The sequence below is a fragment of the Triplophysa dalaica genome, chromosome 11, assembly GCF_015846415.1.
Source record: "Triplophysa dalaica isolate WHDGS20190420 chromosome 11, ASM1584641v1, whole genome shotgun sequence".
Taxonomy (NCBI): Eukaryota; Metazoa; Chordata; class Actinopteri; order Cypriniformes; family Nemacheilidae; genus Triplophysa; species Triplophysa dalaica.
In genome coordinates this window covers 19,388,129-19,401,224 of record NC_079552.1, presented here as the reverse complement: position 1 = coordinate 19,401,224, position 13,096 = coordinate 19,388,129, and the positions used below count along the sequence as shown (strand labels likewise).

Below are 13,096 nucleotides of genomic sequence, written 5' to 3'. Positions count from 1 at the left end.
GGCGCTTTGAGAATTGACTTTGCACAAAAATTAATGACAGACTTCTGGATAGCTTTGCATGCAGAGTATCCTGCCTTAGCCGATCGCGCTTTGAAAACATTACTGCCGTTCACCATAACGTACCTTTGCGAGAGTGGGTTTTCAGCAGTTGCCCACATAAAAAACAAATATCAACACAGACTCTGCATAGAGAATGATTTGAGACTTTTCTTCGATACAACCTGACATCACAGAGTTATGCAAGTCATTTGGAGCACATCAATCTCATTAAGCAGTGAGTCATTTATTTATATATGAGTCATATATCATTTATTGTATGAAAAAATAAAATTAAATGTATTTAAAATGCACATAAAAAACATTTTCGAGACCAAAAGACACCATTATAAAATGTTTGGGAACCACTGATCTACATTAACCTAAAATGTATTTGATTTTATATACAAGGTTATTATTGTGCAGGTACATTAATACATTTAACTGGTCAGTTTGAGTTTTTAGCCAGATTTTGTGCCTTATTCTGCAAATTGTTTTGAGGAAAATAAAAGGCAAACAGATGTTGCATGATTAATGGCATGATAACTTACCACCAGCTGGTTTTCTGTTAGCACCAGTTCAGTGAGGCTTTCACAGTTGCCTATGCTCTCTGGCAGTTGGATTAAACGGTTTTGATCGGCTTTCAATATCGAAAGTTGTAATAATTTTCCTAAAGAGAGAACATATACAGTAATACGATTATTGTGTAAAAATCTCTTTTAACACTACAATATTGTGCTCTACTAACACTGAAGCAACAACAGCATAAAAATTATACTAGGTCAGTAGGTCAACCACAGGTCACACAAACTATGTTAGGTTTCTATAACCTTTACAAGCTTTATTTGATATCCTACATGCAAAGCATTTCAGGTTTCTTTTATTACTTTAAACTCTCTGTCAAATAATTATCCTATTTTCTAAATGAAGACATTCACAACGCTCCCAGACGTAGAAAGAAATTCTGTACATAAATACACAAAGCCTGCAGTTAAACACCGACCTATGCTCTCTGGCAGCATGTCAATGAGGTTCTGGGACACCAGGAGGTCAGTGAGGGAAATGAGGTTTCCCATCTCCTCCGGGAGATGCTCTAACTTGTTTTCAGATACATCCAGACACGTAAGGCTTCTCATGCCACCCATTTCCTGAAGACACAAACATGTTAGCAAACACATATGAAAACACATCGCACATCATTGTTAAAAGCATTGTATATGGTGACAGTAGAGTTGTGCAGGTCAAGACTGAAGAAACTGAAAGTGATTTAAGGGAAAGCCCATACCCGTGAATAAAACAGCTTTTGGTCCCTTGAAAACATGGGGAGCTACATATAAAAGAACTGTAAATCCTAAACCCTTCAGCTAATCTGGATGTGGATACACTCTAAATAAAGCTGAGAGTGTGCACTTTAAGACAATATCCATTCTAAAACTGTAACTCAAATACATTTTGGTACACAGCTAAAATAACAAAAACTGTGCGTCTGTCCAAATATTATGCACCTAACTCTATGTTTTCCATCAACACATGAGCTGCAACAGGATGCATTTTTTTTTGTTAGATTATGTCTTTACTGAATTAAGAATGTCTATCTTCGCGTTTATCTTAATTCCTTTTTTAATTTTTTGTAAAAATTCTGTTTAAAATTTTCTGTATCAGACCTTGTAATTATTTTCTGACGTACATTAGGTTAAACAAAAAAAATGGTTAATATTTTGGAAATAACTGGGGCCAGTCATCACTCATTACATTGGATCTATGATCTGACGCAATGCTCTACTAGCTGAGCTACAGGAACAGTGACAGATGCCACTGAAACATATGGTTATTGATCAGACTTAAATATTTTGTTTTTAGGACATTAATGTGATTTCTGCCATTTTATAATAAACACAATGAGGTTTTGTTGAAACTGCACAAAATGATTTACTATAGTCTTGAAAGCAACTATTTAAATGGCTTTAAAAAACTAATTGCTAAGCCTAAAATGCATAAAATAACGTTAGAAAGATGACATCCTCTCTGCAATGCAGTCTAGACTAAAAGAGAAATAAGGGAAAAAATATTTTTTGAAAATGACATCATCAGTACATTGCCAAAATACTTTACCGGTGGTATTTCAGACAGCTGATTTCCATCCAGCCAGAGGTCCTTCAGGCTGACAAGACAACCGATTGTCTTAGGCTGCAAGAAAACAGGTTTGACAGAGTTCCGATGTAACAACAAGTATGCAGCAGGTGACTGTTTTAGCGGCACAAAAGAATGCGTTGTAATCTCTTGTAATTCCACAACAGTTACACAAAACAAGGCTATTGGCGATCCCCTAATAATCTGATGTCACATTGTTTATGCCTGCCTATGACCGCTCACAGACTCTGCCAGAGACATGCTGTCAGCCATTTTCAGGCAAGAGTAGATGTAGCCACTAGCCAGCGACATAAATGTCTAAGAAACAGCAAATGTGTGCTGTTGTTGGATGTAAAATGGAACATAAAAGGAGGCCGGGAGGAGACATTTCTGACGAGCCCGGGTTCGTCCCGCTGGGACGTTGTGGGCCAGAGTTATAACGATAGAAAGTCCAGGGCGGGACGATGATGATTTAGCGATCGGGAAGATTAACTTTTTCGGATCGACAAACCAACATTCACCGTTCCGTAAAGACTTAAATAATGAGCTAATAATGAGATAATGAGATAAATGAGCCAGGATTCGTTGGAAAGGTCTCCGCTGGGGCATTCGAACGATGCTGAGCGCGAGTCGATGTGACCCCTAGGTCGGGAGCTAGAGATCCCAGTAGCCCGAAAGGTTGAAAAATCCAAGCTCCGGGACCCAGTGGCTTGTCAGTATAGCATGGGTTTCGCAAAACAAAAAATATTCTCAACAGTGAATCAGTACCAGCAGTTCACGATCAAGCTTCATCCATGGAAGTAGTAAGTATTACACATCGTTTTTAAATCGCCTTTCTTAAATTATGTGTTTAGCATGTTAGCGGCTGTTGGTTACATAATTGGCAGCTAAACCTGAGACATGGTCCAACGACCGATGTTATGTCATAACATTAGTGGTAAAACGCATCGTGCCCATCGGTTCAGAAGACTTTTGACCGCCATAATTTCTGAAAAGTTTATTCATTACAACAAAAGAAAGATATAGCAGTGTCTTTCTCTGTGAGTTCAGTGCTTCCTCATGTGTCCTTACGACAATACTTGGAGCGGATAGAAACAGAGTTTGCATTTGTAAGACAATGAGTTTATTCAGAAATAGCTACTCACAACGTAAAAACACCTGGTTGCTGATCTTTACATACCTGTCTGTCATATACAGTTGTGTTCAAAATTATTCAACCCCCACTGAAATGGATTATGATCATTCAGTCATCCTGCTTACAATTAAATCAAAGAGGCACGTGTAGGTCAGACAAATATAACATAACATTTATAATGAAATAACCACAAATGTCTTTTCTGAGCTCACATCATTATCAGTTTTATTCAACCCCCAAGTGACATTCAATCTTAGTACTAAGTACAACATCCTTTTACAGTTATAACAGCTTTTAAACGTGAAGCATAGCTTGACACAAGTGTCTTGCAGCGATCTACGGGTATCTTCGCCCATTCATCATGGGCAAAAGCCTCCAGTTCAGTCACATTCTTAGGCTTGCGCACTGCAACTGCTTTCTTTAAGTCCCACCAGAGGTTCTCAATCGGATTTAAGTCTGGTGACTGCGATGGCCACTTCAAAATGTTCCAGCCTTTAATCTGCAACCATGCTCTAGTGGACTTGGAGGTATGCTTGGGATCATTGTCCTGTTGAAAGGTCCAACGTCTTCCAAGCCTCAGGTTTGTGACGGACTGCATCACATTGTCATCCAATATCTCCTGGTACTGAAGAGAATTCATGGTACCTTGCACACGCTGAAGCTTCCCAGTACCTGCAGAAGCAAAACAGCCCCAAAGCATGATTGACCCCCCGCCATGCTTCACAGTAGGCAAGGTGTTCTTTTCTTCATAGGCCTTGTTCTTCCTCCTCCAAACATAGCGTTGATCCATGGGCCCAAACAGTTCTAATTTTGTTTCATCAGTCCACAGAACACTATCCCAAAACTTCTGTGGTTTGTCCACATGACTTTTGGCATACTGCAGTCGACTCTTCTTATTCTTTGGGGACAGCAAGGGGGTGCGCCTGGGAGTTCTGGCATGGAGGCCTTTATTACGCAGGGTGCGCCGTATTGTCTGAGCAGAAACTTCAGTACCCACATCTGACAAATCTTTTCTCAGTTCCTCAGCAGTCACACAGAGACTTTTCTCCACTCTACGCTTCAGGTAGCGCACAGCAGTCGAAGTCAGCATCTTCTTTCTGCCACGACCAGGTAGTGTTTCAACAGTGCCCTTGCCTTGAATTTGAGAATGATGCTTCCTTTGGTGTCTCTTGGTATGTTTAACATCTTTGCAATCTTCTTATAGCCATTGCCCTTCCTGTGAAGAGTAAACACCTGTTCTCTTGTCTTCATGGACCATTCTCTTGACCTCACCATGTTTGTAACCACACCAGTAAATGTCTACAAGGAGCTGAGTATCACAGTCATTTTAAAGCTGCCTAATTTGTGCTTATTAGGCTTTATTGCTGCTCCCTGATATCCAAAGGTGTTTTCAATACCTGATTGAAAACACTTCATTGAACCTCTGTTCTTCAGAGTGGTAGTCTTTAAGGGGTTGAATAATTATGTCAATGAAGAATTTACAAAAGAAACATTTACTACTGTATTACAAAACTAATTGATGTCAATTTAGTTGCATATGGTTCTTTAAGAAGTCCTTGTAGGATTTCATTCTGAATACAATTACAAATGTACACTAAATTCCCTAAAACCATTTACAGCATTGGGGGTTGAATAATTTTGAACACAACTGTTCAAGTTGTACTCTGAATGCAAGTGTATGCCCACATCCGTGTTTATGTCTGTTAGTAATATGCGTGCACATAATTAGTCATCAATGGCCAACATTTCATACAGCAAATGGTCAGCATATGTTGTTCTATCTATGTTTTAGTTTTTGCCATTTAATTCGTATTTATGAACAAGGCATTAAAGTGAGTTTTATTGCAGTTAGTGTATGGTTTTGGTTGGGCAACGCTTAACAGATGTAATTGCGCTTTCCGCCGTATTGCTTGTCTTGATGTCATCCAAAGCACATGTGTAAGCGCTCTGCGTCATATTATGCATACGAGGAGGGGTGCAGAACCTCATTTGCATTTAAAGAGACACACATAAAAACGGAGCATTTTCCATTGAAGCCACAAACGGCCGTGTTCAAAATAATTCTAATGAAAGATATGTGAAAAGACATTCTGGGGATACCACTGACTATTTTACATTGCAGAAAAGCAGCCCTTTAAGGAGAATGAAGCATTATAAAAACCATTAGGAGGTTTTGCATTGTGACATTTGTAGCAAAACATCTCATTACCATAATGCAAAACAAATTGTCATTCTTCTTCCAGCCATGTTTTCTTGTTACAGTAATTTCAAGTCAAGTAGAGCAAGCTCTATATTATAGCAATTCACAGTCTTTAAGGAAGGTTATCGAAATCTCAACACTCACCAAATTATATAGTTCATTGTTTCCTAAATCAAGTTCTTCAAGTTTTTGAAGCTGAGATAAAGACCTGATTGGACCAAAACAGAAGAAGCATTCACTTGCATTTCATTTACATACAAAAAGAAATTACACAGATTGTAAGAATTAAAAAACTCACTTACTCTGGTAAATAAGTCAGCACATTCTCTCGGAGTTCCAGTGATACCAAGTTACAGAGGCTTGATGGAAAAACAGAAACATTGCACACAAGTAAACATATAGACTTTGGTCAATAGTTTAGGACTACTAGAAAGTATGAACTATCGCTTATTGCTCCTAAACTCTTTGTAAGTCACTTTGGATAAAAGCGTCTGCTAAATGTCTAAATGTAAATGTAAATGTAGAAAGGTTATGATGAAAAACTCTGAATCTGAAATTTTTTGTTTGCTAAAACGCTCAAACTGAAAAATCTCAAATGAATGACCAAACCCTGACTTCACTCACTGGGGGCATAAAGGCACTATTTTCTATAAACTTGTTTTGAAACATTATGCATTATATAAAGACTGATCTAAATCGTTTGAAAACCAGAAAAATCTCACCATGAATTATATAAACCTTTCACAGGATAATGCAGACCTTCAAAAATGATGATATTTGATAGTAACCAATAAGCTGTTAATTATTCATGTGTAATAGTTGACGATTGTGAATGGTCAATGAAAATACTTATCTAGACTGCTGGTTGACAGACACACAATGGTTAAAAATGACTTTTTGATTCACACAGTGTTTTTACAAATTCTTACAAAAAAAACTGAAAACAATGAGCAAGGCTGTTTTAACCAGGCAAAGGTAAAATTAGCACTTCTGATAATTCGACACATCGGCAATAATCTCAATATGGCCTAATAATTTTAGCATCAGCCTGTTACTATTCATCACATGCAAGGAGATAATTACAAGAGAGGCCATTTACAAGTATAATGTGTGAAGTAACAAAAACAGCTTTTCCCCAAGGATTCATGGCAAGCAATGAAATCTGGTGATAACAAAATTCATAAATGTTAAGACAAAAAAGTTTTATTTTATTCACTACTCCTGTTCACTTTGAAAATCAAGTACAGTTATACTACTTATACTGTTTGTCATAAATTGATCATGCTTTTCTTAATTTGACAGTCGCTTTGAACAAAGGCATTTGCATCAGATAAAGGTAACATCAAAACCCTTATGATGCCAATAAATTGGAGGACCGTGACGTCGCCCGGCATGGCACAGCCGGGGCCCCACCCTGGAGCCAGGCCCGGGGTTAGGGCTCGTATGCAAGCACCTGGTGGTCGGGCCTCCCCTCATGGGGTCCGGCCGGGCTCAGCCCGAAGGAGCGACGTGGGGCCACCCTCCCGTGGACCCACCACCTGCAGGAGGGACCGTAAGGGGCCGGTGCTTAGTGGATCGGGCGGCAGTCGAAGGCGGGGGCCTCTACAACCCGATCCCTGGATGCGGAATCTAGCTCTAGGGACATGGAACGTCACCTCTCTGGCGGGGAAGGAGCCTGAGATTGTGCGCGAGGTTCAGAGATTCCGACTAGAGGTAGTTGGAATCACCTCTACGCACAGCTTGGGCTCCGGAACCACACTCCTCGAGAGAGGATGGACTCTTCACCATTCTGGAGTTGCCCATGGTGAGAGAAAGCGGGCTGGTGTGGGTTTGCTTATAGAGTCCCTGCCTCAAGTGGAGGAGTTCGAGTATCTGGCGGTCTTGTTCACGAGTAAGGAAAGGATGGAATGGGAGATTGACAGACGGATCGGTGGATGGATGGAAAGGTAACATCTGACTCTTAGTGACCTTAGTGCTGCTTTCGATACTGTAGACCATAAAATACTATTAGATTGTTTACACAATTATACCGGTTTTCAGGGACAGGCACTAAAATGGTTCAGATCTTACCTATAAGACAGATATCAATATGTCCATTTAAATGGGGAATTGTCAAATCTATCGCAAGTAAATTATGGATTACCTCAGGGATCGGTTTTAGGACCCTTGCTTTTCTCCATATACATGCTGCCCCTTGGCAACATTATTAGAAAACATGGAATTAGCATCCACTGTTATGTAGATGATACTTCTCTATATGTCTCATTAAGACCAGATGATTTCTTCAAGCTATCCAAACTGGCAGATTGCATCAAAGATATAAAATATTGGATGACTAGTAATTTCCTTCTTTTAAACTCTAACAAAACAGAAATATTATTTATAGCACCAAAAACACGTAAACAGATTATAACCTGCAAATTGAAGTCTGCACGGTTACTCAAACAAATACAGTTAAAGACCTAGGCGTTATATTGGACAGCAAACTGTCATTTGAAAAATCACATCTCAAATATCAGTAAAATAGCCTTCTTCCACCAAATTACGAAATATTTTATGTGTTGCTGACGCAGAAAAGTGTATTGATGCATTTGTAACCTTAAGACTTGACTAATGTAATGCTGTACTTAGTGGTTGTCCTGTATCATCAATAAGCAAACTACAGTTAGTTCAGAATGCAGCTGCCAGAGTTCTAACCAGGTCGAGAAAATACGATCACATTATCACAGTTTTATCATCGCTTCACTGGCTACCCATTAAGTATCGTATTGATTTTAAAATTATTTTATTTAATTCCAAAGCCTTACATGGTTTAGCCCCTACCTACTTAACAGAGCTTATATCACATTACAACCCATCATGCTCTCTAAGATCTCAAAACTTTTGATAACACCTAGAATAACTAAATCAGCCAAAGGGGGTCAAGCTTTCTCATACGCAGCACCAAAACTCTGGAATAGCCTTCCCGATACTATTCAAGGGTCAGACACACTCTCCCAATTTAAATCTTGATTAAAGACACATCTTTTCAGCCAAGCTTTCACTTAATGCATAGTGAATGAACAGCAGCTATGCTAATTATTCTCTTACTGCCCATCCCGAGGTAGGGAGAAATTCCGCCAGGTCCAGATAGTCGACATATGCTCATCCCCAACTAGAGATTACACCAGCTACAGCGGCGGACTGACAAACCATCCCAGCTCCATCAAAGGCAATTCCACCACCACCCAAGAGAAATACGACCATCTGACATTCCCAGCTAAGATCATTCCATCACCAACCAAGAGCAAAGACGGACTACTTGTCACATTAATGCTGAAGTTACAATAATTGGTATTTAATGCTAAACTTACATCACATGTCAGCAGTTTGAAGTTATAGCTGCATTCAGTGGCCCTGATTGGAGGTTGCTGGGTGGGTGTTTGAGGGGAGTGGGGGGGCTCGTTGGTTGTGGTTGGGGGGGATTTTGATTGTTGGGGCTGTGTGGGTCTGGTTTGGTCTTGTTTTGTGGTCGATGTCGGACAATAAAGGAATAAAGTTACAACATGCCATTACTATTTTCCCTGGTTGTTTTCTGGTGTCGACCGTGGAGTGGGACCGGGCTAGACCTGCACGAGTGGGACTTTCTGGGTCGCGGATGGTGGGCTCTTCCTCGTGGATATTTGCTCGTTGGCTTTTGGTCGGGGTCACTGAGTGCAGCTATGACAAGTCAGAGGGGATTTGGCCCTCCCGGCTCGCCTGGTTTCTCCAAAGTTTTTTTTTCTCCATTAATCAATCATTGGAGTCCATTAATCAATCATTGGGTTCCTCGCCACAGCAGGGCAGTGTTGGCTTGCTCACCGGGAGACTGTATTTATTTATTTATAAATTAGATATTGTTTATTAGAATGATCTTGCTTGTTCTATAAACACCATGCACTGTGCTGTGTTTTACCTTTGTTTTTCTGTTTTTCCTGTTTGCTCCTGTAAAGCTGCTTTGGAACAATGCACATTGTGAAAAGAGCTATATAAATAAACTTTATTTTGAATGAATGATTAATTGTAAAATGTGCACTTGAGGGAAAGAATAATACAATGCAATTTACTATAAAATAATAGGAGCCATGGCCTCACGATGTTGCAAAGCATTACAAGGTCCATCGTAAATGTTTTCCCAAGTGATGCAGCCTCAAGGCTATTAAGTTGTTAACACTTTCACCGCCATTGACGAGTTATCTTGTCATTTAAAAAAAAATGCTTCCCCGCCAAAGACGAGTTATTAAGGCAATCAGTGTTTGTATTGTTTTGCGTTTTTTAAAAGTTTCTCGTACACATGACAGCATCATCAAAACTGTCTGTATTAACACGGATCCAGGAAAACGGATAAAAATGCTTTAGTATGCACACCAGGCCAGTGGATGGCGATGTTGTTGTGTAAAAAAGCAGAACGTGCCTTGGCACATACACATGTAAAAGTGCAGCTATTTTTCTCCAAATGGTGAAAATGTAATCAGAGTGGACTGATTCAGCGAACTTTCAACAGTCTTACACAGTCAGTAATCAGGTTTGTCTTCTGAAATGAAAACAGAAAGAGGATTACTGCTTGACGCTGTAGTAAAATATTTAAATTCCATCAACTAAAGCTCTTGAATATAGCAGCAATAATTATTTGCCACAGAAAAGAAACAGGAAATCTTTTTCCATCTCTTCAGGCATTCATCATGTTGTAGGTTGTAGAGTAATAACAAAAATCCCACTGCAACGCCATGGTTTTGTCTGACCCTAACTGTCTGAACCGTGAACTAAAACTGAATCAACCACATAAGCAGAACCTTACTAAAACACACCCAGGCCACATTACACGCAATGAAGTTAATTAGTTATTATTAATTAGCATAAACATGAACTAAAGTAACCCAATAAAAAAATTCTAAATTGAAATATATACACCTCAAGTTAAGTTAATTTTCATCATTGCATTACTATAATAAGGAAAAACTTTTTTTATCTAATTTCCAATGAATGAATTGATCAGATCCATAAAATGCTAATAATATGTTTGAGATGAACTGTGCCTGAATTTTTCATGTATTTAACAAGAGGTAGACAACAAGAGCGATGTTGACTGTTCGTTTACACAACAACAGCATTTTGGGGGACTGAACATGCTAACTTTTGAAAACAGTTCTCAAAGAGAACGATAACAAGATCAAGCAGGTTGTGTTTATTTACAAAGCAAAGGCCTGGCTTGCATACAACAGCGTTTTTATTTGTTTTCAAAGATCTGTGTAAATACAAAGTAATTTTTTCTCCGTTTTTCATTGTGCAAACCTGGTCTTAGATACACTGGCTGAACAGAAACCACATACATGCATGCTGGACTGTTTATGGGATACAATTTGTCATCCTGGATATAAACTCCAACACAAGATGTATGCTTGAAGAAAAGCTAAATAAATGCAAAGAAAAATGGCCAAAAATAAAACTAAAATATCAATAACCATTGCTCTCACTACCAAGCCAAACATGCCTGAAAAGGTGAATGCATTTTGAGAAAAAACATTTCAAATTGGGAATGTGACTGTTTTAAATCAGACTCATGGCTTTAATGATTTAGCACGAAACATAAAGCTGTTTGAAACAGGTTTTTTTTAAAGCGGACATAAAATGACATGCAAGCTCTTGTGATGAGCATTTAAAAGCTTTAAATGCAACAGACTCAACATACAGCGGGGAAAATAAGTATTTGACACATCAGCATTTTTATCAGTAAGGGGATTTCTAAGTGGGCTATTGACACAAAATTTCCACCAGATGTAGCCATCAAGCCACATATTGAATTCATACAAAGAAATCATTTAAGTATGCAAGTTTAGTCATAATAAATAAAGTGAAATGACACAGGGAATAAGTATTGAACACACTTTATTTTATACTTTGTAGAAAAGCCTTTGTTGGTGATTACAGCTTCTAGACGCCTCTTGTATGGAGAGATCAGTCGTCTGCATTGCTCGGGAGTGATTCTGGCCCATTCTTCCACACAAATGGTCTTTAAATCTTGAAGGTTCCTAGGGCCTCTTTTATGAACTTTGATCTTCAGTTCTCTCCATAGATTTTCTATGGGATTTAGGTCAGATGATTGACTGGGCCATTCAAGCAGCTTGATTTTCTTTCTTTGAAACCATTTCATTGTGTCGTTGGCCTTGTGTTTGGGATCATTGTCTTGCTGAAATGTCCACCCTCTTTTCATTTTCAGCTTTCTGGTAGATGGCAGCAGGTTTTTATCCAGAATGTCCCGGTACATTTCTCCATTCATCCTGCCTTCAATAATATGAAGTCTGCCAGTACCCCTAGCTGAAAAGCAGCCCCAAACCATGATGCTTCCACCCCCAAACTTAACTGTTGGTATGGTGTTGTAGTGTGTACCCTGACACAAAGGTTACCATTTGGGATCATAAACACCATGAACTCTCAGTAGGGGTCTAACCGGCGCCAGCAAGTCTGATCTAACTGCCCTCCTTTAAAGCATCCATCATTTGATCAGGATAGATTCCAACACACACACTCTGGACTTCAAAGGAATTCTAACAAGGAGGATGGGGTGTCTTCCCTAACATGGACACCAGATGTGTTAACAGGAATGAGGGCAAATGGTCAGTCAAGTCTTGAAAGTGTCTCTCTCTTCATTCTTAACCACAAAAGAATGGTTTTAAATGAGTATAAACCTATATCTCCATATTGTATCATTGTCCCCATGTTATTCGGCTACACCTATAACCTCAGAAGCATGTGTGTGTAGTTGTATCATGATCAGTTTCATTCTTGTTACAATCTTCAGGTTAATGTACATGTAATCCTGGCATGTTTTATATCTAAATGTTTCTCTCTTCATTCCTTGAAAGATGATGTATAGCACCATAATGTGTTTTATACCAGACTCCTTTTATGTCATTCTAAGAGTTTTACAGCGCCAAACTCCTAAGGGATCCGAAATAAAAATGAGCTAATAAGCGAAACAAAGAGACTTGGTTTCGCGCCTAAAATCATCTCATCGCATTGGATCGCCCACTTTGGTGGGGCGTGAAACCCCCAGGCTTAAAACATCCGTGAACGGAGCAATCGACGCTCTTCCGTGTGTTCGCGCGTTCCAGTTCAAGAACACCTCCTGAGACCTGTCTCTCTCTTCGGAGACAGTTTTTCCTTTCGGCAAAATTACTTTGGCTAACTTTGTCAGCCAATCCCGGCTCTAATAAATTACCCGCTTGCTTTGAAACCATCAGGACTCTGAGAACACTATTCCACGGGCACAAAACCTTGTCCAAGCACACTCAAAAGGAAACCAATGCAAGTATCAACTATTTCCTAAATAGGTGCGTTTAAGCTGTAACCCCTTTTAACTAAGGAGACTGTCCTCGATGGTTCATGCAGATGTGAATAGTTGTTTGTAATTCTCCCACTCTTTGCTTTGTCTATTTCTTCCATTTCTTTACTGCTTTTAAGTTTCATGTTTGTTTGTTATTTCTTAGTTCGTCGGTTTGTTTTTGCTTTAGAAACCTGCATTTGTCTGCACGCTCAAATTGTTGCTGTGTTTCTTTATCACATATTAATGTCACTTA

At 39.2% G+C, this 13,096-nt stretch overlaps 1 protein-coding gene across 3 annotated transcripts in view; it reads right to left on the bottom strand.

Moving 5' to 3' along the window:
* Positions 1-13,096, bottom strand: part of lrrc1 (leucine rich repeat containing 1) — a 57,778-nt gene that overhangs the window by 12,503 nt on the left and 32,179 nt on the right. For 2 of the 3 annotated variants that reach the window (XM_056760091.1, XM_056760093.1), the window contains exons 5-9: positions 5,804-5,860; positions 5,646-5,709; positions 2,149-2,223; positions 1,040-1,184; positions 588-706 (exon numbers count right to left, since the gene is read on the bottom strand). In XM_056760091.1, the coding sequence (XP_056616069.1) occupies positions 588-706; positions 1,040-1,184; positions 2,149-2,223; positions 5,646-5,709; positions 5,804-5,860 (460 nt within the window). The remainder of the gene's footprint in view (positions 1-587; positions 707-1,039; positions 1,185-2,148; positions 2,224-5,645; positions 5,710-5,803; positions 5,861-13,096) is intronic. The other variant, XM_056760092.1, reaches the window with a different exon arrangement.